Source organism: Diabrotica virgifera, chromosome 3 (genome assembly GCF_917563875.1).
Source record: "Diabrotica virgifera virgifera chromosome 3, PGI_DIABVI_V3a".
Lineage (NCBI taxonomy): Eukaryota > Metazoa > Arthropoda > Insecta > Coleoptera > Chrysomelidae > Diabrotica > Diabrotica virgifera.
In genome coordinates, this window is record NC_065445.1 from 111,226,492 (window position 1) to 111,251,706 (window position 25,215).

A 25,215-nucleotide genomic window follows, 5' to 3' on the forward strand; every position below is an offset into this window, starting at 1 on the left:
ATTTGAAAGTGTTTCTCAAGTAATTAAAGACGTTTGTAGACAGAATGACGAGAAATTTGAAGAAGTTTCTAGAACATTCGATAAGATGCAGAAAAGTGTAGAGACCGTAGAAGAAAAGATCAAACAACTAGAGAGCATGATAACCGATACAAAAGTACAACCATCAGTTAATGCAGCAACGTTAGATCCTTTAGTGAAAGATGAACTACCGAGAGACGAAACGTCGCATAATATAAGATTCAAATTACCACCATTTGATGGAAAGTCCTCTTGGTCCATATATCTTAGACAGTTTGAAGCTATTGCGACCGCCAACCATTGGACCGAACAAGAAAAGGCTGTTTCCTTGACTGCTGCTTTGCGAGGTGATGCTGCAGATATATTAAGATCAATTCCTAAGGGTCAAGAAAAATGTTACCAGACCTTGTTCACTCGTCTAGAAAAACGCTATGGAGATGCCCATCTACAACAAGTATACAAAGCACAACTGAGAAATAGAAGTCAACGAGCAAGTGAGAATCTGCAAGAATTTGAAGCAGATGTGGCTCGTGTGGTGCGGTTGGCTTATCCGGAGGTGCCAGACAGCGTTTTAGAAGAAATTGCGGTAGATACCTTTGTCAATGGTCTGAAAGATAGTGAACTACAGAAAGCTTTACGACTAGCAAGACCGAAAGTTTTAGATGAAGCACTTGCTATTGCCTTGGAACACGAAGCAGCTAGCCAAGCTTCACGAAACAATCGAGTAATAACCGTGGAAAAAGGCGATAAGAGAAAAGATGAACGTTTGGTGGAAATGGTACGGAGGGTGATTCGTGACACGATGCCGAAGAGACGCATGAAGAGGGCTGGAAGAGTTGGTTCAAATACAGATGCTTCCTCGATACGGCCATGCAGTGAAAGTTGTAATCACCGGCTTAAAGTAGATGAACAGCTTTGTCCTGTGAGACGAACTACCGTCGTTAATGAGCAATGGCAGCGACAACAGTTACAAGAAGCCCAAGAAGACGATCCGTGTATAAAAAGAGTATTGGATTGGATGCGTCGAGGTGAGAGACCTAGTTGGCAAAACATTAGTGCATGTAGTCCGGAAGTCAAGGCCTACTGGAGCCAATGGAATTGCCTGGTACTAAAAGATGATCTTCTGTACAGAACCTTTGAGAACGATGATGGTACAGAATCTAAGCTTCAGTTAATTGTACCTAAAAGTAAAGTGTCAGAAGTATTGCGTCAGTTGCATGACGGTACATCAGGTGGACACTTTGGTATTACGAAGACTCTGCAAAAGGTTCGAGAACGGTTCTATTGGGTGAACTGTAAAGATGATGTAAGAAGATGGTGCCGAAAATGTGAACCGTGTGCATCCGGTAATGGTCCGGTTGGTAAAAAGAGAGCACCCATGAGACAGTACAATGTTGGAAGTCCTATGGAAAGAGTAGCTATCGACATTGCAGGTCCATTTCCAGAAACCGATGCTGGAAATAAATACATCCTGGTAGCCATGGATTATTTTACAAAATGGACTGAGGCCTATGCATTACCAAATCAAGAAGCTGCTACCGTTGCAGAGGTACTTGTTAAAGAATTCTTTAGCCGATTTGGTGTTCCCTTGGAGATCCACTCCGACCAAGGGCGAAACTTTGAGTCAGCTCTTTTCCAAAATGTTTGTAAATTGATTGGTGCCAATAAGACCAGAACAACACCCCTGCATCCTCAATCAGATGGGATGGTCGAGAGGATGAACCGAACGATGGGTAAACACTTGTCCAAAGTTGTATCTGAACATCAGCGAGATTGGGACCAACACATTCATTTATTCCTGATGGCCTACCGCTCGGCCGTAAATGAAACTACAGGTCAAACACCAACCTGCCTGATGTTGGGTCGTGAAGTTCGGTTGCCCTGCGACCTAGAGTTTGGCTGCGGACCTTCCGAGGAACATGTTGCAGGCGAAGACTACGTTGACCGCCTGAAATTACGAATGAACACCATTCATGAACTTGCCCGACAACACATCCAGATAGCCAGTGACAGAATGAAAGATCAATATGATTCTCGATGCAAGAATGAAAGCTTCGAAGTAGGTGATCTTGTCTGGCTTTATAATCCGCAACGTCGTCGAGGCTTATGTCCTAAACTGCAAAGACAATGGGAAGGTCCATATGAAGTTAAGAAGAAAATAAATGACGTAATATATAGAATTAAGAAGTTGCCAAACGGTAAACCAAAAGTTATTCACATAAATCGTCTTGCACCATATGCTGGCTCAAATGAAACAGAAGAAGCACGAGTCCTCCAACAGGAGATGAAAGATGTCGCACAGCCAAGTTTTAATCAATTTATGTCAAATTACGCAGCGAGAAAGAGTGCTAGATTCGGCGTGACCACAGAAGTTCAGCAAGATCTGTTTGGTGTTCCAGAAAACGTCTCTCTGGCCCACTGTGTTGCCCAAGACCTCGAGATGACTAAAGGAATATCGTCCGTATTCAATAGAAAGTTCGGCCGCCTGGACGAGTTAAGAAATCAGCAGCCTAAAATTGGAAGAGTACTGCGATTGGAAGATGGTCCTCGATCTTTGCTGTATATGGTGACCAGAAAGTCTTATACGGACACGCCAAGCTACGAGAACATATGGCGTGCTCTAACTAATTTGAAGAAAATCGTGTGTAATTATGACATCAAAAATTTGGCTTTACCAAAAATAGGCCATGCAGTAGAAAATCTGGATTGGAAGATTGTGAGAAGCATGCTTGAAGTGGTCTTCAGAGGAACTGGTGTACAAATCACTGTGTGTTGCATGAACCCGAAGATGTCGTACCCTTCAAAGACAGTAGACTGTTATTTCTTCTTGAAGGGTGTATGCAGAGCTGGAGAGTCGTGTAGATTCCGCCATCCTGGGCCTTCATTTAGAGTTGCTGATCGAGACGCTCAGATCTTAAGAGGGGAGCAGTGTAGCGGAAGAGAAATCTTGGCCGATCCCCGTATAACAGTAAACACCTCGAGAATGACGTAATCGGATGTGCTAGGCCTCGCCGGAGAATTCTGGAAGGTACGTCACGTAGGCGGAACAAGCCGATAGCTCGAGATGGGAGTCGATTGTTCCAGAATAACAACTGGGTATAAATACGGGCATATTTTGTGAATAAGTTTAGTGTATAAGATAAATTCGTCTGTAACTTATATAAATAAAGTCGTATATAAATTACGAACCGCTAGTTTTATTGTAATTAGAAGTAATTACACTAATCACGCTACAATATTAATATTTGGGCCAAAAAATCAAAGGGAATTAGTTTTACCATCAATCCAAATCCAAATTCAGGATTCAATTCTTGATGTTGTTGATGTGGCAAAGAATTTGGGTGTATTAATGGATTCAGAGTTAAGATTCGAAAAACATATAAATAAATTGATACAGCGTGCCTACGCTTCAATTAAGATTATATACGGTAATCGACATTTTCTACCATTTAATGTTAAGAAAATTTTGTGTGAATCTCTTGTACTTTCAAATTTTAATTATGCTGACGCTCTTTACGGTCCTAATTTAACCACTCACTACAAGAATAAAATTCAAAAAGTTCAAAATTCCTGTCTAAGACTCATATTTGGCATTCGCAGAAGACAAAGAGTTTCACATAAAATTAAGGAAATTGAGTGGCTGAATATGGAAAATAGAAGGGTACATCATACAGTCTGTCTTTATCATAAAATAATTCTAACAAAAAAACCGTCTTATCTTCATCGTAAAATCACGTATCGAACGGACATACACAACTTAAATATTAGATATAAAGGTTTGCTGGCAATACCGAAATTTAAAACAGAGATATTTAGAAGGTCTTTTAGGTATCAGGTATGTCATTTGTATAATTCATTACCATCAACAATAAAAGTATTAAACATTGGGCAGTTTAAATCCAAATCTAGAGACTATTTGTTTATTTCTCAATCATAATTTTGGTTCTGGACGAACATAATGCTCGAGCTCGAATAAATTGGTAAATGAAACGAAATTATTGTTGTTTTTATAATGGCACTATATAGATAAGTTTTTTTTTTCTTTTTCGGGTTAAGTGGAAGAACATTTTCTGTAAATGGCGACATTTCAGAAAATGAACTTCGCCCTTTATTTCTGAAAATAATATATTATGTTTTATATAAAAATGTACATTTCTATATTGAAGAAATAATAAAGACGATATTATTATTATTATTATTATTATTATTAAAGAGCTGTTTCGGATTTTATTGACTGCTGTGATGATATATTGCAGTGATTGAGAGAGACGCTCACTCAAATTTCTCGCAACCAAATGTTGTCTATGAACGACGCAATGTACAGCGAGCACATCTGGAATTTTATTTTTTAAGTACGCTATGAAGCCTTTGTGACGTCCTGTCATAGCCGGAGCGCCATCCGTAGCAGCTGATATAATATTCTTCAGTGGAATTTCTTTCTCATCACAAAATTTTTCCAGTGTATTAAATATGGTCTCTCCTTTTGTATCGGTCTCTAAATTTCTGGCAAATAATAGTTCTTGACATATTTTATCATTTTTAATAAACCTCACGTATGACAGCAACAATGCTTCACCAGTTGGTAAAGTGGACTCATCTAACTGAATTGAGAATTTAGAAGTCTTCAGATGATTGCACAACGACTCTTCAATGTTTTCAGCCATCTCATCAATTCGTCTTTGCAAGGAACTATTGCTCAAAGGAATTTTTCGGATATTGCACAACGACTCTTCAATGTTTTCAGCCATCTCATCAATTCGTCTTTGCAAGGAACTATTGCTCAAAGGAATTTTTCGGATAATATCTGCCGCTGGTTTATGGAGCACAGTAGTTATTACTTCTTTTATTGCCGGTAAAATTAAATCCTCTCCAATAGTGTGAGGTTTACCTGTTCGAGCAATTAGCAAGGAGATATTGTAGGAAGCTCGGAGTCCGTCCTTGTCTTGCTTAGAAGCCGCTGAAAAAAGTTTTGACACAGTTGGCTGAGCTGCGTGCTTCTTTTCCAAGTCTTGAAAATAAGTCACATTTTTGTCTTTTTTATCTGAATGCATTTTATTCAAATGATCTTGCAACCTTAAGGGTTTCATCGCTTCATTCGAAAATGTTTTTTGACAAAGAAGGCACATAGGTGAAGATGGATTTGTAGGATTTTCAATAAATCCATATTTTATATATTCCGCGCTGTACTGCCGTTTCTTCTTTTTTGCTTCCGACATAATTTTGTCTTCAAAAATGCCGAAGTAAAGAATCGAGTATTAAAAACTTGCTAATGACACCACTCACAGTATTCTTACTGAGCAAATTAGGCACTGTACGTACAGCACTTTATCTCGTCACTAAATTCACTTGTTTTCGTAATAACGCGATGCTCCTTGACGTCTGAGACGTTCGGTCCCTAGTAGAGCAGATTGTCGAATGACATGACTGGATGGCGTGCGCTTTTATATGAGGCAGCGGGCGGGCCTCGCCTCGGCCTCGGCAGCGGGCGGGGAATCGATAAAAAGCGGTATTATAACCAGTAGGTAGGTTTTCCTCTCAGAGAGCTATAGTATTATTATATTTTCTAGAAAAAACAGTTTTGATATTTTTGAGTATTCTTTAAAGATAATTTTTGTAATAGAATTGTGTTGTCTTTTTTGATATTTTAATAAACTGATTAATTATTGTGGTAAAAAATTAAATTAGCCATTGCCCCTGTAAACCGCTTCAACGCCCCCCAATCTTCTCTGTGCCCTTTACCGCCCCCCTAGAGGCCTCCAGCGCCCACAAGGGGGCGTTATCGCCCACTTTGAGAACCACTGTGCTAGATGATGAAAAAGAATTCGTGAGGTCCCACATCAAATCTTTTCCAGTATTTGACACTCATTATTGCGGAGCAAGAAAAAACAAATCTCTAAACTTAGCCACCATGTACAGACTGTATCAAGAAAAATGTAGAGGAGAACTGAAAATTCCTGTAAAACTCTATTATTACACCGCCTTTTTTCAGTAAAAAAAGACCAGTGTTGTAAAAACTATTACAACAACTTAACGACGTTCTACACCTTCGTTGCGGGGTATGCCTCTCAGAGGAAAGGGGGGAAACTTATATGCAAGCGAAACAGTATTTTCGAAACTTTTATTTCACTTTTATTTAATAATGGTACAGTAAACAATCCTCATTTTTTAATATGTTATTTCTTACAAAAAAACCTTTAATATAAGCACAAATAATTAAAAATCGTAAATTTGGGTCAAAAGTTGTCAACTTTTTAAGAGCGAAACATGATTTCGAAATAGTATTTTCACTTTTATTTAATAATGGTACGGTAAACAATCCTCATTTTTTAATATGTTATTCCTTACAAAAAAACCTTTAATTTAAGCACAAATAATTAAAAATCGTAAATTTGGGTCAAAAGTTATTAACTTTTTAAGAGCGAAACAGTATTTTCACTTTTATTTAATAATGGTACGGTAAACAATCCTCATTTTTTAATATGTTATTCCTTACAAAAAACCTTTAATTAAAGCATAAATAATTAAAAATCGTAAATTTGCGTCAAAAGTTATTAACTTTTTAAGAATTCCCATAAGAGCCCATATTAAAACTTAACTTTCAACCTTAATAGTAATTAAACGGCACGGTAAAACAATTTTTAAAAAATCAAGTCTTAGTTTTTTGAAGTAAACTATAACATACTAAAATTTCATGCAAATCCTTAATTCTTTGCCGAAGGTGTAGAACGTCGTTAAGTATGATGGACATATCAGAGAAAAAAATCAGATTCGGTTAGAGAAGGAGTTGGATATCAAGGATTCAAAGGAAGATGACAGTACTGTAGTTTGTTGCTTTCATCTTCAAGTTGTATTATCACCACCAAATGGAGATCGGAATGATTTTATTTTTACATGAGACGCCTATCATGTTAAAATTTCACTATATTTGATATTTCTCACAAACATTGCTATAGTTTTTTGTGGCACGAACGTATCGCAAGCAGAGGTGTTAATGAAATAAGTATGTGTCTTTGACAGTATCTAAAGAACCATGGGACCTCAATATGAGCACATATTTTACTCCGATAATTGCCTGGGCCTAAACAAAAACAAGTGCATTGCTTGCTTGTATTTATATTGCTGTCAAAACTTGGCAATAAAAAGCATAACCCACAAATGCTTATCAGTGCATGCCCTCATCGAAAAGAAAAAAAAAAAGATACCTAAAAGGAAGCCCGCTCTATATTTTATCGCAAATGGTACCGATAATTATTACCCTGGCTAAGAAAACTTCCAATAAAAATATCGGAAAAGAAATGAAAGGCAGAATTTACAAAACAGTCACCAGACCAATAATGACATACGCGGCAGAAACACGACCCGACACAGAGAGGACAAAAGTAGTCCCACACGACCCAATATAGTAGTCAGGAAAGCGAGAGATGGTTCCCCAATAGGAAGACGATCAGTGGGAAGACCGCGAAAACGATGGAAAACGACAACTTACTAGAGGCACTTTGAAAAAACAGACAGTCATGTCTATACAAAAAGGAAAAGAAGAGAAGAAAAAACTGGACAGCCTGGTACGCTACAGAAGAAATTGCCGAAGTGTATGAAGTAAAAGTTTACAAAAAATTGGGAAAATTTTTAATATAAATGAAGCTGGAGACAAAATAAAATGGAGCGAAATATAAATTCTAAGAGTTGAGAAAAACCAGCCACACAAAATAATGTAAAAGAAGTCTTATTTTGACGAAAATTATAATGTCATAAATATTCGATAAAACAGAACGAGCGTGGCTTATGAAGAACCATCTCTCATCCTCTCCAAATAAACGTCCAGTTTTTCCAGAACTTACCGACTTCTGCCACAGCTGCCGCTGCTGAAGAAAGTGGCAATTCAGAATTATTTTGATGTTATTATATTTTTTCATAACAAGAAAACCATAATGATTTTATAAGAAAAAAAAATACTTAAATAATTTTATTTGATTTCCATACAAATACCCTATACAAAATGCACTAACTGTTAAAAAATCATGTGTCGACAGTTTCATAGTGCACCAACTAAAAAAAAAAATCTGAATTCTTTAAAAAAAAATTAATCAAAAATTATCATCTAAAAGAACCATAAAATAAGCATCTAATTCCAAAATTTTGTTCTACCTATTTGAAAAACAAATGGACCATTTACAACAGATTAAAAATATTTGCTCCCAGAAAAAATAAGTTAAAGTTGATTTGTGAAGAACTATGTCTTTTGAGTTGTTGCACTCTGATACTGATGTATCGATATAATCATCTGTAGTAGAATGTCAAAACTTGATATGTCCGATTTTTGCCAAAATGAGATAATTTGCTGGATATGTTATTTAGTGACATTTCTTCAAGTTGGTAGAGTTTGGTATGTATATGGTGAATCTTTAAAAATGAGAATGAAACATATGGTATGTCAGCTGTGGTACCTATTAGACAGGGCAGAACTTGATCTGTTACTTGATTTCTTATGTTGACAGTAATTAATATGTCCATTTACTTTCCGTTTTTGAGTTGGCAAAACATGATATTATTATGTATCCCGTATTCTGTATGTGTGTGTATTTTGAAAGTGTTCATTGAAAGGTGTGTATCATTAAAAAAAGGTGTTCACTAAACAATAATTATAATACTTGTTAATAAATTTCGTTACATCGGTAATGTGGGAAGTTGAAAATAACATTGGCAATTCTCTTTAAAAATTTCAAGAATTTAGAGCGCCTTACAAACTTTCAAAATGCTCTAGTGAAAAGTTAAGTTAGAAAAGTTAAGTTGACAAATCAACTTTTGTCATAACGTTACATATCTGATCCAATAAACAAATATAGTATAACTACTGCATAATGTGTAATAATCCAAAAGTCTGGAAGCTCAAAATGTAACTGGATAGATGAGAAAAATCTAGGTGCGAAAGTAAGAAGAGTGCACAATGCAGATTTAAGGCCAAAAAGACTTTTAATTAAAAGTGTCAAGTCTTTACATTGATAAATCTATAAGTTATAGATATGGGCTACAGAGATAGATATAGGGATTGACAGTGGCTTACTCACGTTTCCCGGAGAATTTGTTCCTCACTTGATTATCAGTTATTTTTTCCATCTTTCCTTCCATCCATCCAATGGCACTACAACCCAAACGGGCCTTGACCTTCTTCAGCAAGCTTCTCCAATCATTTCGATTTACTGCTGTTCTTTTCCATGAATGCGGTTTAGGAGGTTTTTGGCATCCTATTCTACTTCATCTTACCATCTCTTTTTTGGTCTTCCAATAGGTCTTTTTCCTTGCAATCAGTGATTTTTAGGGTGTTGTAAACTACAGTCGTTACATATCATCACTTTATTTGTTGAACAACTACTTATGCAGATGACATTATTTGAAGTATCGTTCAATATTAAAAAAAAAGAATGTGTGTGTACTTTGTACGCACGTAAGAAGTTATACTTCTATTATATGATTATATGATTATAAACGAAATTAATATACTTTTTATTTATATTTTATTTAATAATTAAATTAATTTATACTTACTACTTCTCAAACATTTTTATTAAAACAGTGCCAAAAATTAAAATAATAAAAAAATAAAACACACACAAACACATTAAAAATGCCACAAATGATTTCTGAACATTAATTGTCGGAAATTTTTTTAACTAAATACGTATTTTCTGAAAATAAAATTATATAATAAATATACTTACAATCATAAAATGTATAAAAAAAAATAAAAAAATAAAAGTTTCTATTGGGATTCGAACCAACTTACCACGCGGCTGGTATTTGCGTTGTATTGGGATTCACTCGCATTAAAACTTCGCCACAGAGACAGCTTGTCATTATGTGCGAAGATCGTCTAACTAAACAGATTAACCTTTTGACATTTTTAACTTACGTAAATCAAATTATTTTGATTTTGAATTGAAATGATTTAGAATTGAAAAAATACAACAAAACATAGAGTAAGAAAACAATATATTAGGTGAATATTGATAGAAATTTTGATGGTAATCAAATTATGTAAATAAAAGTATTACTACTTATGTATTTTGGTAGGTTCAAGGTAGGTATCGGAGCCCGTATAACGACTAATAAATTTCGCAATCACTTGCGTCGTACAAAGTGGCTATGTTCAAATATCATAACAAAATTTGATCAACTATTTATAAAACACTTACCAGTGAAAGATTCTTTAGCTTTGAATAAGCGAGATCTGCGGCACTCATACTAGTCACAGTTTGATGAGCTTTCACATTGGCATGCAACAATCATCTTCTATGTAAATAAGTCCAAAAATATAATATGAAAACTATTTAAAAAGGCAGTATAACCATTAACTAACTTTTTGTTTGTTGTTTCTCTTCCTACAAATGTTAAAACGCAACAAGCATACATTATAACCAAACCACAGTCCCACAGCTGCCATATTGGATAATTTTTGTCATGTCATTTGAACATCCAATCAGAACAAAGTTATAATGCGCATGCGCCCGGTCGCTAGGTTTTACCATATAAAATTTCACCGTCATTACGCCCGTAAAGAAGTATTTCAAAAATTTGGGAAAACTTCATTTTTCAAGATTATAATGCCAGATGACATCTTTTTTTTTCAATAGTCCTTGAAATCTACTCCTGGATCGCCTCCTCTTTGCGTTTCCATTTTAATTTGCCTTTTGCTACCTGGTGCCATCGTCTTCTCGCCTTTTCTTTCACTTCATCCAGCCATCTTTTTGGGGGTCGACCCACACTGTTTCTTATGTTATCTAGGTATTCGCTGAATGTGTTGTTTATTCCACCTGGTATCATGTCAACATACCATATCCAAGATCACTTCAGATTCAGATTCGTTTATTCATGTCAATAACACAAGTGTTTAACACATGTCAAATAAAATTACACAAAGATTTGGACGCAATACAAATTAAAAAGATGCACAATACGACTAAGAGTATTAATAACATTAAATACTAACATTAAAATCACATTAAATTTGATTACATTAACAATGGACATTGCTTAAAGTCATAAAATCCTAAAATTTAAATGCAAGAAATTCCTCATTACTATAAAAAACATTTTCTAACAAAATATCTTTAATTGTACTCTTAAATTGATTTAATGGAAGACACTTTAAACTATCTGGAAGTTTGTTGAAAAATTTAATAGCCCAGTATCCTGGCCCAGTTTGACACCTCCTCAATCTCCAGTAGGCTGGCACGAGATGGTGTTTATATCGGGTGTCATGTTGGTGTATGTTCTCATGGGTTTCAAAGTGCGCCCCTCCCCTCTTGATAAACATTAGGTTCTCAAGTATATCTAGAGATGGAACAGTGAGAATTCTTAGGGACCTATATGCTTGCCTACAATCATCCCTATACCAAAGACCAGCAAGAACTCTAACTGCCTTACGCTGCCAACCAAAGACTGTCAACATTTCTGCTGAATGACCCCAGACTAAAATGGCATAGGCTAGATGAGACTGAAAAATTGCATGGTACGCTGTTATTAAGACTTTATATGAAACATTAGATGCCAGATTCCTGAGTACAGACAGATTTTTTGCTAGCTTTTTACTTAGACTGTTGATATGTTCACCCCATTGAAGCTTGAGATCTAATAATACACCCAGAAATCTGACACTGCTCATACCATCATTTACATTCTAGTGTGTCTCTGAGAGAAAAAACAACTCTGTTGGTTTTTGCTGCATTGAGCAGTAATCGGTTTACGCAAAACCATTCATTGGTCACTGACTGTGCAGACATAGAACCCTCAAGCGACTCCCCAAGTGTATCAGTTGTAAAAGACACTGTGGTGTCATCGGCGAAGAGTGTGTACTTTGCATTTGTGTTAATGCTCGTAAGGTCATTAATATAAATTAGAAAGAGAATGGGTCCCAGAACAGAGCCCTGGGGAACCCAAATGTTAACAACACTCTTTCCCGATAACACCCCAGAGACCCTCACAACCTGTGTTCTGTTTTCTAAGTAAGATTGAACTAGTTTTACACTGTAAGGACAGAAGTTGTATTTTTTGAGTTTTTGCAAGAGCATTCCATGATCTACACAGTCAAATGCCTTGCTCAAGTCACAAAACAGAACAGTATTAAACTGCAATCTATGAAAGGAGTCTACAATATGTGAGACCAAGTCCAGTATGCCAAGTACTGTGGATTTGTCCTTTCTAAAACCGAACTGAGAGTCTGAGAAATAGTTATTTTCAAAAAATGTGGTTATTTGTACTGCCATAGCTTTTTCAACAATTTTAGAGATTATTGGAAGCAGCGAAACAGGTCTATAGTTTTCTGGATTCTTAACGTCACCTTTTTTATAAATTGGTGTAACAATTGCTTTTTTAAGGACTGATGGAAATTTATTTTCTTTAAAGCATAGATTTATTAGTTTAGTGAGTGGGCTTATAATATTTTTAATCATTTTAATAAGGTTAACATTAAATCCATATATATCATGGCTATTTTTATTCTTTAAGCTGTTTATTATATCCCTCGTTTGATTAAAGGTAATTTCAAGAAATGAAAAGGTGTTTGTATGATTAACATAATTAATTTTATTAATAAAGTCAATATTTAATTTTGTGAATGTCTTTAACTATATTAGTGGCAATTTGGGAAAAATAATCATTGAACTGGTTTGGCGTGATCTTGTGATCTTCTAATGAAGACCCTGATTTTCCTCGATATTTGTTTATCATGTTCCACATGGTTTTCTGTGGATTTTTTGAATTTAATATTATTTGGTCATTTGACCTCACTTTGGCTTTCTTAATTTCATTTTTATATTGATTTCTGAATTGTTTAAGTATATGATGGTTACTATCATTTTTATGTTGCCTATAAAATTCTTCTAAAAATTTTAGATGTTCCCGCATTGCCTGTAGGTCATTTGTAAACCATGTGATTTTTTCAGATTGGTCTGATCTTACTCTATATTTTTTTTGTGGAAAAGATTCTAAAAAACAACTTTCAAGAATATTCATAAAGTGACAGAATTTTAATTCAACATCAGTGTTATCTTCATAGATAAAATCCCAGTTTACTTCCGATACTTTGCTGAAAAATATGTTCTTACCTTTTTCAGTTACAGGCCTAATAAGCATAGTTGTCTCAGTAAAACCTGTAACCTTTTTTTGAATCTCAAATTTGACAATCTGGCCTTTGTGATCTGAAAAACCAGTCTCAAAAACCTCAGCAGAGTACAGGGGCAATCCAGGATCCATGAAAATGTTATCAGACACTTATCACCCCTTGTCGATTCATTTATAGTCTTGACTAGGTGAAAACCTTTAAGAACGCCTTGAAGTTTACGGGCACTTGCATTGTCAACAAGAAAGTCCACATTGAAGTCCCCAGCAACAAGGACTTGTTTATTTGGGCTTAATGTGCCTAGAACTCCTTCAAGAGAGCCCAAAAAGATGTCAAACGGGCCAGAGGGGCTATGGTATACTGCTAAAACTAACAAGTTAAAATCTTTTAGACATATACAACAATATTCTATACAAAAATCAATTATAAAAGTGTCATTATTAACAACATTAAAACATATAGTATTTTTGACGAAGATCGCAGAACCCCCTCCTCTATTTTGTGACCTTACCGTGTAGTTGGCCAATCTGTAGCCCTCAATATGGACTGTTTGGATTTCCCCGTCTGCCAGCCAGTGTTCTGTAAGGCATAGAATGTCAACATTCTTGTCCTTGATGCATGCCTCCAAGAGACCAATCTTATTTCTCAGTGACTGCATATTGAGATGAAAAACACTAAGAGGTATTGGAGATTCACTTGAGTTTATATCTTCTTCATCTTTTGTCCCTGGTGGCTCTGGATATTCATAAAATGGTTGACTGAGATCCCAATTGGCCAAAGGGACGTATCAACAATTTCATTTGCCTGATGTGTGGGAACTCCTAGCTTGAAGGAACTTCTTTGATCATCCTTTTTAGTGTACATTTTCTGGCAAATAAACCCTGCTTTCATTCCATTCTCCATTAAATGAGCCTTAACGGCTGCCGAGTCCACTGAGGGGTCCACTGAGGTCCACTTCACAACTTCTCCCTACACACACAAATCATGTCTCTTCCAATTCGAAGATAACATTTTCTAAAAGATCTTAACTACTTTTCAAATCCCAGTATGATTTATGGTAATTTTTCCTTTCAGGCTCAGACCACCCTCAACAACTGTGTACTCGGTAACACAACAATACTAGCCGAAAATCCAACCGATTGGGATGCAAACACTTTGCTCCAACAAGTAGCAAGTCAACAGAGCGGCTCTTCCGGCGCATGGCGAGGTTCAAGCAAACAACCCACTGGGGCAGACACCTGGAGTACCGGCTGGCCCAACAATTCAAGCAGCACCAGTTTGTGGGCAGCTCCTCAACTCGACAACTCAGATCCCGCTCGTGGAACCCCATCTAGTCTAAATTCTTTTCTTCCTAACGACCTCTTAGGTGGTGAGTCCATGTAAGTTAAGGATGAAACCAAAATAATTCCATCTTAGTTACAAGTGTTGATATCTCTCTCTGCGCTATTTCACTATAAAAGTTTTATTGAATGTTTTTAATGTTTTATAATATTAAATTTAACAATTGTCTTAGAAATTTTGATGATATTTATTGTATTATTTAACAATCTTTTTTATTGTTATTTGTAAATGTATTTCTATTTTTAATTTTTATGGTGATTTAAGAGTTGTTGTTTTAAAGGTGTTTTTTGTTTATTTTCAGTTATTTATATAAGGATTTCAACAAATGTACACTATTATTATTATTATTATTATTAATTATTATTAGCGTCTAGAAAAGGGTGAAGAATTTAAACATTTTTTTCCTGTTTGTAAGTTTTGCCATTTATTTATTTGGTGTATGTTTGTGGATTAGGTTCCCAAATAAAATGCTTAAAAATGACATTTACCAAATCAGACGTAATCATTACTTCTAACTTATATTATGGACTGCAAGCGTTTATAGTATTCCATTGATATCACGCTCAAGATTCATAACGCACTTTATGTGACATTCATAAAGAAACCCAACTAGTCTCAATCAACAAGATTATATAATTGCATAGGTATATAATATTAAACTAATTAATATATGTGACCAAACTCATTATAAGTTCACTATTTTAAGTACTGTAAAATTTGTTCTTTCATATAAGATATTTTTCTTGTATATTATGGTTAGTATATAAATGTTACTTTTCATAATTTAATATGTACCTACATATAAACTATTTGTATGTGTTTGTTTCTCCTGTAAAACGACAGCATGATCAGATTGACGAAATTTAATGTTCTCAAAAAATTACCGGGTCATGTAAACGTTGGTCATACCCCAGTAGCGGTGCCTAAAACAACAAGGCTAATAATCTATTATGTCTACTTTTAAAGGAGCTGTGCTTTTTGGGCCACTTTTCGATGATGCAGTCACAACTGGAAACGATTTTTCGTAAAAATTAAAAACTATATTAGGCCTTGTCACGTGATGTACCAACTGGTTAATGTTAATTACACTCTATCGTAGAGGTTTTTTTGTTGTATCTAATCATTATTTACACACAGTTCGCATTAAAAGGTAAATTTATTGGCCCAAAAAGCCGCTCGAAGAAGTACAAACTTCGAAAAAATATTCTTTGTAGTACTAAAGCACCAAATACTCACAAAATATTATACTTAATAACTGTCCACTGTGATCTAAATTTGTTTTATAAGATGAGAAAGATTCTAGTCAAGAATGAGGTACAATGGAAAGAAACGTACATATGCTGTGTGACAATAACGCCTTATCAATAGGAAATTGGATATGTGCATGCGACAGCTAAAACCTGAACTATTTTTGCTGCTACTGTGGTTTTCCTTCCATTAAGCTTTTTTAGTGAAAAAAGACAATAAATGCAAAATTTTGCTTTGAAAGCATTTTGAATAGAGTATTTTGTAACACTTTTGCCTTGATATTGACGGTAATTTTTTAAGGACTTCGTTTAGTGTACCTAACATCCTGTCGTGTTACATCGTGGTCTCTTTATCCTTTCATGATGCATATCCGACCGATATTATTTTTCTTGTTGTAACAGAGTTTCTTTCAGATGTGTATCATGACATAAAAATGTTTAAACCCACATAACCTGTGATCTCCGATTCCTTATCATGTAGAATTACACATACAAAAAATAATCCTTTATATGTAATATTGTTATTAAATAAAAAGTGCGGTTATGCGGAAACCGCAGAGGTAACACCACACAATCAGTTTTAGACTGCACATTCTGTACTATTCTTAAATAAATTGAGTAATAATAACGAAATATTTAAAAAATAACATAACTATTTAATATATTAACTGATCTTAACGAAATTATTGTGGCAGTGACGCTTCTACATCACAGTAATTCATAGTACATTATTTTCTTTAGACGGGCAAATGAGTGCAAAAACAAAATGTATTACTAGTAATTTTTATTTCAAAGATATTCATTAATTGTCGTTATATATTCTACTTAATTATTTTAATAAAAGTCTGTTAGTTAAGAAAGTCAATTTATACAAATAATATAGGTTAGTCTTTGTTTTTAGATATGATAAGTATTTTAGGACAAACATTTCTATCTTAAGTAGATCTTGGAATATCTTTTGTTTTGCTTCATAAATCGGGACAATCTCGGCGAATAATAGAACTTATTTTTATTTTTATTGCCGCAGTACAAACACATTGATATCAACAAAACGACTATATTTTTCGGGATTAGAAGCTCCAATAAGCAAATGTATCCAAAGAAAACTGACGTCATATGGGTATTCAATAAACTCTAAAAGTAATCTTTTATCTCTTAAAACTAACCTTTGCTATCTAGTTGTTGAAAATCTAATGAACCCGAAAACTGCTACAGATAAAGTAAAATGGGCTGTGATGATCATCTACATCATTAAAGGATGAGAACTAAGAAGACAATTTGAATTCTTAATCTTTATTATACTGAAAAATCCTTGCTATTAAGTGCCCAGATATTTGTATACATATACGTATACGGTGTATATATAAATATAGTGCTTTTCATAATGGTTTAAGAATACAAATTAAAAGATAGACAGAGGGTACACCGCTACTTCAACCCCGTTCAATTTTGATGTTTTAAATTTTAAAAATATTTGGTTACATTGTCAGTTACCCATGGAGTTAACATCTTATGTGTCTATTTTTCTTTAAAAATTATCAATACTTGGTTGTGTTTCACTCTGTTGAATGCTTTCTCATTATCAACAAAGCAAACATATAATCCTTCGTGCAGTGTTGTCAGTACATTTATACTAAATAGGTTCCTAAGCCACTGTGGAAACTGAATTATACTCTCTTCACATTTTTTTGTTCTTTTGAGAAAGAACAAAGAACTGTTGTTCTTTTTATTTTTTTTTACTTCTTTCGATTTATTCTTGTTATTGATTGCCGTCTTTCATCCTGGAAGAGTTTCTATATATTTCTCCACATGCCTATGTTTTTCTCCAGTTCCACTATTATGTTTTCACGTTATTTATTAGTTTCGTTTATCTTTTTATTTTTTATGTATTTCTCCATTACTGTAATCTTAATACTATACTATACTATTTAAAAAAACCCCTTCTTCTTTAAGTTACATCTTCTATCGGAGTTGGAAATCATGGCAATGCGGACCCTGTTGACTGCCGCTCTGAATAGCTCTGCACTACTGCATTCGAACCAAAAAATACCAGATTGCTTAAAACTAAAGCTGAAATGAAAATATTGTCTACATTTTATACACTTAACATTGTCTTTGCCAGATTAAATGTTCATATGACTGTCAGTTATAGGGATACAGTATCTGTCAAACAGCAAGTTATCAAACCATATTTTGATACATATCAATCAAACGAATATTTCAATGGGAAAATACTTACTACAGAATTATGTGATGTATTAAAATATTTGCCAAATCATTAAGAGTTCGACACGTTACGGGGGGAGATGGAGAGCATACTGTACTATTCAAAAGCCCCGTGATCAACTAAAGTATGAAAATAGTCATCAAGTTCACATCTCTATCCCATTTCGTATGGCTCTTGATGACATTCAGAATAATGTTGGTGTTTATGTGTATTGTATGTTTAGTCATAGACTTTCTTTCTATGTTAGTCCTAAACTGTGATTAGCGTTCTTAAGGGGGTACAGTCTATGGAGCCCGTATAGAACTCAAAAATCACATCATTTTATGGTGTTCATGAAAAACTGATTCTTCTATTACTGTCCTAAATGTAAAATTTTCCTTTTGATATAACCATCCTTTTGATATTGTGTTTATAAAGTATTTATGTAAGTTCATTTTAATTATATAAATATCGAAACAAAATTAAACAAGCTAAAAAATACGCTAATGTGAAAAATATGTGTTCCTACTTGTGTGATTTTATCTATCTAACCGAAAAATTGAATTTTAATAGTTATTAGTTATGTTCCGTTAACGGTAGTGCGACGATAATTTTTGCTGTCAAACGTGACATAAGACACTGACGGATGATGTTGACAGTAAAGTGGACAACGACTGAAACATTTCATGCTTTTAAAAAAGATGTGATAACCCACGTTCAAATAAATAGGGTACAAAAAAAACAACATATCATTTCACATTAACGTATCAAAAAAAAAATCAAAATCATATTTGAGACTTATATTTGTATACTTGCAAATTTTTGAATAGGATATCATCTTTGTATAATCAAAAATTCGAACAAGAAATTCAATGACACATTTAAAAAACTGCTGGCAATGAAAATTCCTAAGTAGTTTTAACATGAACGTAAAAAATGATTTTCTGATTCTCTAATATACTTTTGTAACATTTTGTACCACCTCGATGTATACAAACTCGACCGTTCTAAGGAATTCCACAAATTGTCACATTTTTCACATGATCCATAAATCTCTGGTTCACTAACTGAACTGATGTATTAGTCTAAGAGCTAGTGAACCCTCCGACTAACGGTGGTCCTGTAAGGCTAGAAATTTGTCTAGTGATAATTATTAATAGCACACCAAGGCTAAAAACCATAACCTGACAGGCATCAGCTGTGCACGTGTATCTACCAGGTGAATCGAAAAGTGCAAATTTAGGGGGTAAAATAAACTTTCTCCTGTAATGTTTAAATTTAAGTGTGTGTCTGAGTAAGTCATTTAGAAGAAATGTGTACAATGACAGGCGATTCTGAAGAGCATAAGACCTTGCCAGGCGAGGGGAAAGATTAGGGGTTTTTCCTAAAATTATCTTTTTTGTATCGAAAAGTTTTTTTTAGGTTTTTTGAATCATTCCAAACAGAAAAGGTCTTTGGTGATTTTTCTCTTAAGTTAATAGTTTTTGTTATATAAGCGATTAAAAATTTTGAAAATTGCGAAATCGGCCATTTTTAACCCTAAATCGGACATTTAACTAAAAATTTCAATGTTGCCAAGGTAGGTAGATATTCTTTAAACATTGATTGATGAAATCTCGAAGAGTTTTTTGCAATACAATATCGAAAACCCCTTTGTTTTTTAATTGCTAATCAAGCGGGCGCGACACTGTAGTATAAATGAGGACGTTTGAGTTTGCATAAATTCATTATCTCGAGAATGGGCAAATTTGAAGAGAAATCCTCAGAGAGGTCGATTTTTATTTTTAAATTAGGACTTTTTGGCATATATATAATACTAGTGACGTCATTCATCTGGGCGTGATGACGTAATCGATGATTTTTTTTAAATGAGAGTAGGGGTTGTGTGTTTGCTTATTTGAAAGGTTATTTAATTCTCTATTCAGTAATATAAACCTTAACATAATTATTTATACAGAGTGTACAAACAATTTTTTTCTTCTTTTTGTCTAAATTAATTTAATAAAAATTTTTTTTTGTGCACCCTGTATAAATAATTATGTTAATGTCTATATTACTGAATAGAAAATTAAATAACCTTTCAAATGAGCTATCACATAACCCCTACTCTCATTTAAAAAATCATCGATTACGTCATCACGCCCGGACGGATGACTTCACTAGTATTATATATATGCCAAAAAGTCCTAATTTAAGATTAAAAATCGACCTGTTTGAGGATTTCTCTTTAAATTTGCCCTTTCTCGAGATAATGAATTTATGCAAACTCAAACGTCCTCACTTATACTACAGTATAAGGAAACATACTACAGTATAAGTGAGGACAGTGTCGCGCCCGCTTGATTAGCAATTAAAAAACAAAGGGGTTTTCGATATTGTATTGCAAAAAACTCTTTTTGAGATTTCATCAATCAATGTTTAAAGAATATCTACCTACCTTGGCAACATTGAAATTTTTAGTTAAATGTCCGATTTAGGGTTAAAAATGGCCGATTTCGCAATTTTCAAAATTTTTAATCGCTTATATAACAAAGACTATTAACTTAACGAGAAAAATCACCAAAGACCTTTTCTGTTTGGAATGATTCTAAAAACCTAAAAAAACTTTGTTCGATGCAAAAAAATAATTTTAGGAAAACCCCATACCTAATCTTTCCCCTCGCCTGGCCAAGGTCTTATGCTCTTCAGAATCGCCTGCCATTGTACACATTTCTTCTAAATGACTTACTCAAACACATACTTAAATTTAAACTTTACAGGAGAAAGTTTATTTTACCCCCTAAATTTGCACTTTTCGATTCACCTGGTAGATACACGTGCACGGCTGATGCCTGCCAGTTAGCCTTGGTGTGCTATGAATTGTCACTAGAAAAATTTCTAGCCTTACAGGACGACCGTTAGTCGAAGGGTTCACTAGCTCTTAGACTATATGTACATTTTTGATTTTCACATTTGAATGCTCATATCGTAATCCATGACATTAAAATCTACCAACTATTTTAATTGATCATTTGTACTATAGAGGCCGATGGATTCCGTTTTTATCTTGTAGTCAAATCCTTTTCCAACACTACTAGATTTCGCGGATTCTCAATCATGTCGAACATTTATATACTTTTATAAATCCAAATAAAACAAGGAAACGAAGTTGTGAACATATTCTCAGTATTGAAGTACAACTACATCTCATATAGAGAGTGACATTATGTATACATACTACAAACAAGTAGTATGAGTTTGTTGCAGCTTTTACAAATATCGTACCTATCAAGGAGCACAACGCAAAAATCATCCAAAACGTAGTTCTCTTTCTGATATTTCAAGGTGTTATACTGTGATTTTGAAAATGGCTTGTCTGAAGAAAGGAACTATTTTTGGCAGCTCATGCGAGAAATACGATGCAGTGCTATTCGAAACGCCCTATTTCATCTAGTCTTATTTCCATGTTGTTAATTAACACACTATAGTTTAAAAAGAAGACTGAAAAAATGAGATCTTAATTATTTACTTGCATTTAACCTTTGTTTTTATTTTTTGCTGGACATATCAAAAGGAAAGTTTTAGATCAGAGATGTCTATTTATCGGTATTAGTATTTTTGGAAAATTGAATCGGCCTTTATATAGCGTATTTGTGATAGAAGACATGCGCAGTACAGCGACAGCTACAACAAACTGAGCAGTATTCTTTATAATATGTGCTGCAGGTGGCCTATTTCTCTCTGGGAATAATCTAATCTTGTCTCGTTCAATTGGTACCTGCTTTGATAAAAGACATTCGAATTGTAATTAACGCTGTACTGTTAATACCACAAATAATTGTTTTATTTATTTTTGTAACATCTCTGAAATAATTTTGTGGGTTCTAAGAGTTGATCAAGTTTTAAGTACACAACTGTGCTGTGACTCTTAAGTGGCTTTTTAGTTTTTAAATAATAAAAATTATATTCTAAGGAGCTCTCATTATTAAAGCTTTTTAATGGTGACCGTTATTTATCAAGAAAACTTAAATTGCCATTTTCAATTAAATTTTAGCGGCTGTAGGGTAGAAACTGACGACTAGAACATGCAATATAGAAGAGGATATGTATCATTGATAAAATATTTTGAGAATACTCATACAATCAGTATAACTGATACTTTATTTGGCTTAGTAGCTCTATGTGTCATGCATTTATGGCCACGATTTATTTGGATCTGACTACAATTGAGTAGTAATTAAACTTCCGCCTAATACTAAAAAGATACTAAGATACACAAATCATAAATTTAAGCCCGATATTCTAGATGAGTATAGAGCTTCTATTTCATTAATAACACACTAGTTGAATTAAATTTCAACTTTACAATTACCACTTATATTAATATGGATGAAGTAGCTTCTGACTAAGAAAGATAACATCTGTGTTCTCTCTTTAGAAACGCTTTAGATGATAATAGGTCTAAAAATGACCCATTATAACCATGAAAACAATTATGTTTATCCCGTATGTATGGCTCTTGCTTCTACTAATTGTCAAAGCAATTTATTTTCATGGGATGATTGAAACTTCTATTTTGCTAATATTGACTATGTCAGACGTTTACTCCAAAGCTTTGCTGTGTTATACTGTATCAATATAAATGTGTTTTAGCCGATAAGTTAGGCTTGATAATAAACGGAAACTGTTATATTAAAAATGGTGCAAGAATTTTGGACTGCTTTGGGAATAAAGTCGATGATAGTGATCTTGTAACTCCTGAAGCAGTCTATATAGAAGTTCCAGTAAAAATATCTAAATTTAGTATATTAATGCCAATTTGAATTTTGTAGCTATAGTGTAAAATATACTTAGTCCTTAAGTGTCAATATTAAAATGGTTTTTAAGGAGTTTGGTAGTAGGGGTATATTGTTTTATGTTGTGTGTTCATATAACTGACAACCAATCTGAATGTGACGCCACTACCGTCGAGCAGTATCATCATACTGCCTAATTATTTCCTAGGTGTCGTTGAAACCTCGGGATACCTTTAATACTATTTTTAAGGAGAGTGGTTTTATTTGATCATTAAATAGTGGTCCACACTTCTCGAATAATATGTATTGTTGATTATTGTGATATTTAGATAGAATTTCTCCAATTTGCTGTAAAATAGTTTTCTTAATAAATATTATCGATACTTATTACTTTGTTGATCTTTAAAAAAATTAGGAGTTACGATGTTCCAGCAGTGCCTGCTAAAACAAAGTTTGGATGGGATTTTGATTATTCTGGACGACAAAAAGGTTTGGCACGTTTTGGCGGCTATTGAGATTAGACGCCAAATTCAGATCACAATATTATAACCTTTATGAAAAAGGATGGTGTCACTTCATATATCTTTTCTCCCATCAAGCATTTTATACATGAGATTAACAGTAAGAACAAAAAACAGAATTAGCCACAAGAGCTTAACAACATCTACGGTTTAATCGTATGATCTTGAAGATATGTACGATATTGATATCCAAACAGATCTATTGTTTAAAAAATGTTTTAAATCTCGTATTGCGAACCTTGAAATATTTTAATGGCCAAATGAAGTCACAATCCTTCACCGATAATGTACGGGCAATGACCGATGTACAAGTAATTCAGATGTTCACTTCAAATACTGGAAATATTTGTTAACACCGAAAACGACAGTTAAATTTAAAATGTAAAAGTTGTAGAATATAGGGTAGATATTTTAATATAGTTCGCTGTAATAAAAAAGTTCAAAACGAAAAAAAATCCCGTAGAGTATTCATTTAGGAGAATTATTCGTCTAAAACACAGCAAATGTACCAAACTGTTGAATATTAGGCTTTTTAAAATTCATCAGTACATTAAGAAGATATAGTCCAATAATTCTAACAATAAAACACTGAAAACGTTTGATTTCTATACTTCCACAAAATTTATTACAACTATGTGACTACAGCTGTTTCGACAGAGTGCCTTTCTCAAGTGATTTAGATTACTATGGGTTTGCCTTTTTAAAGTCTTTAACTGAAGAGGTTGGGGAGTGGGGAGCTGTTTGTCTCGAGTTGGACATTCAGAATTATATCTGTATTTTTCAATTTATTAATTTCCATAGATTCTAATAAAGATAGCTTCAGGCCTTTATTTTGAATATGCAGAATTTGAAACTGTTCATTAAAAGAATGATTATGATCTAGGTGAAGTGCGTATGTAGAAGTGTCTGTTTTTCTATTGTTGAAAGCCCTTTTGCGTTCTGCTATCCGTTTGTCAAAGGTTCTGCCAGTTTGACTGATGTAAGTTTTCGGACAGTCACCACAAGTTAGTTTGTAAACACCACTCTGTAGTTGTTTTCTCTTTCGGCTCTTATTGTTCTTAATATATTTGCACTAACAACAACTTAAGCAAATATATTAAGAACAATCAGAGCCGAAAGAGAAAACAACTACAGAGTGGTGTTTACAAACTAACTTGTGGTGACTGTCCGAAAACTTACATCAGTCAAACTGGCAGAACCTTTGACAAACGGATAGCAGAACACAAAAGGGCTTTTAACAATAGAAAAACAGACACTTCTACATACGCACTTCACCTTCTAGATCATAATCATTCTTTTAATGAACAGTTTCAAATTCTGCATATTCAAAATAAAGGCCTTAAGCTATCTTTATTAGAATCTATGGAAATTAATAAATTGAAAAATACAGATATAATTCTGAATGACCAACTCGAGACAAACAGCTCCCCACTCCTCAACCTCTTCAGTTAAAGACTTTAAAAAGGCAAACCCATAGTAATCTAAATCACTTGAGAAAGGCACTCTGCCGAAACAGCTGTAGTCATATAGTTGTAATAAATTTTGTGGAAGTATAGAAATCAAACGTTTTCAGTGTTTTATTGTTAGATAAATGAACTTCCATCAAGTAACGGTCGAATCCATCAATTAGTCCAATAATTTATAACATACTTGAACTCGCTATATTATATAGGAAGTATTTTACGTATTTGCTAAATCAATTAAGGGAGTAATACATTATATGAGTAAGAGTAATACATGATATGAGTAAGAGCATGAAGTATAAAGTGTTGAATACCAAATTGGTTAATTCACACTTTTTCATTGATGAAACAAGAGGTTTGTGGATACAAGTACTGGCAATGTTTTAGTAATCATGTGAATATGAAATGTATGATCATCATGTACGTCAATCATATCCTGTGTTCTTATGGTATCTTTCAACATCATCTGTCACTAAGCTTTCTTTATATTCATTATTAAAAAGTTTCCAACAAATTGAATGGTCTTCAAA

The 25,215-nt window shown here is 33.9% G+C and overlaps 1 protein-coding gene across 3 annotated transcripts in view; it reads left to right on the top strand.

Annotated features, from left to right (window-relative positions):
- Window positions 1-23,088, top strand: part of LOC114332125 (protein Gawky) — a 202,073-nt gene extending 178,985 nt beyond the window's left edge. For all 3 annotated transcript variants that reach the window (XM_050646833.1, XM_050646831.1, XM_050646834.1), the window contains exon 16: window positions 14,207-23,088. In XM_050646833.1, the coding sequence (XP_050502790.1) occupies window positions 14,207-14,515 (309 nt within the window). In that variant the 3' untranslated portion in view covers window positions 14,516-23,088. The remainder of the gene's footprint in view (window positions 1-14,206) is intronic.
- The last annotated feature ends 2,127 nt before the right edge of the window (window positions 23,089-25,215 follow it).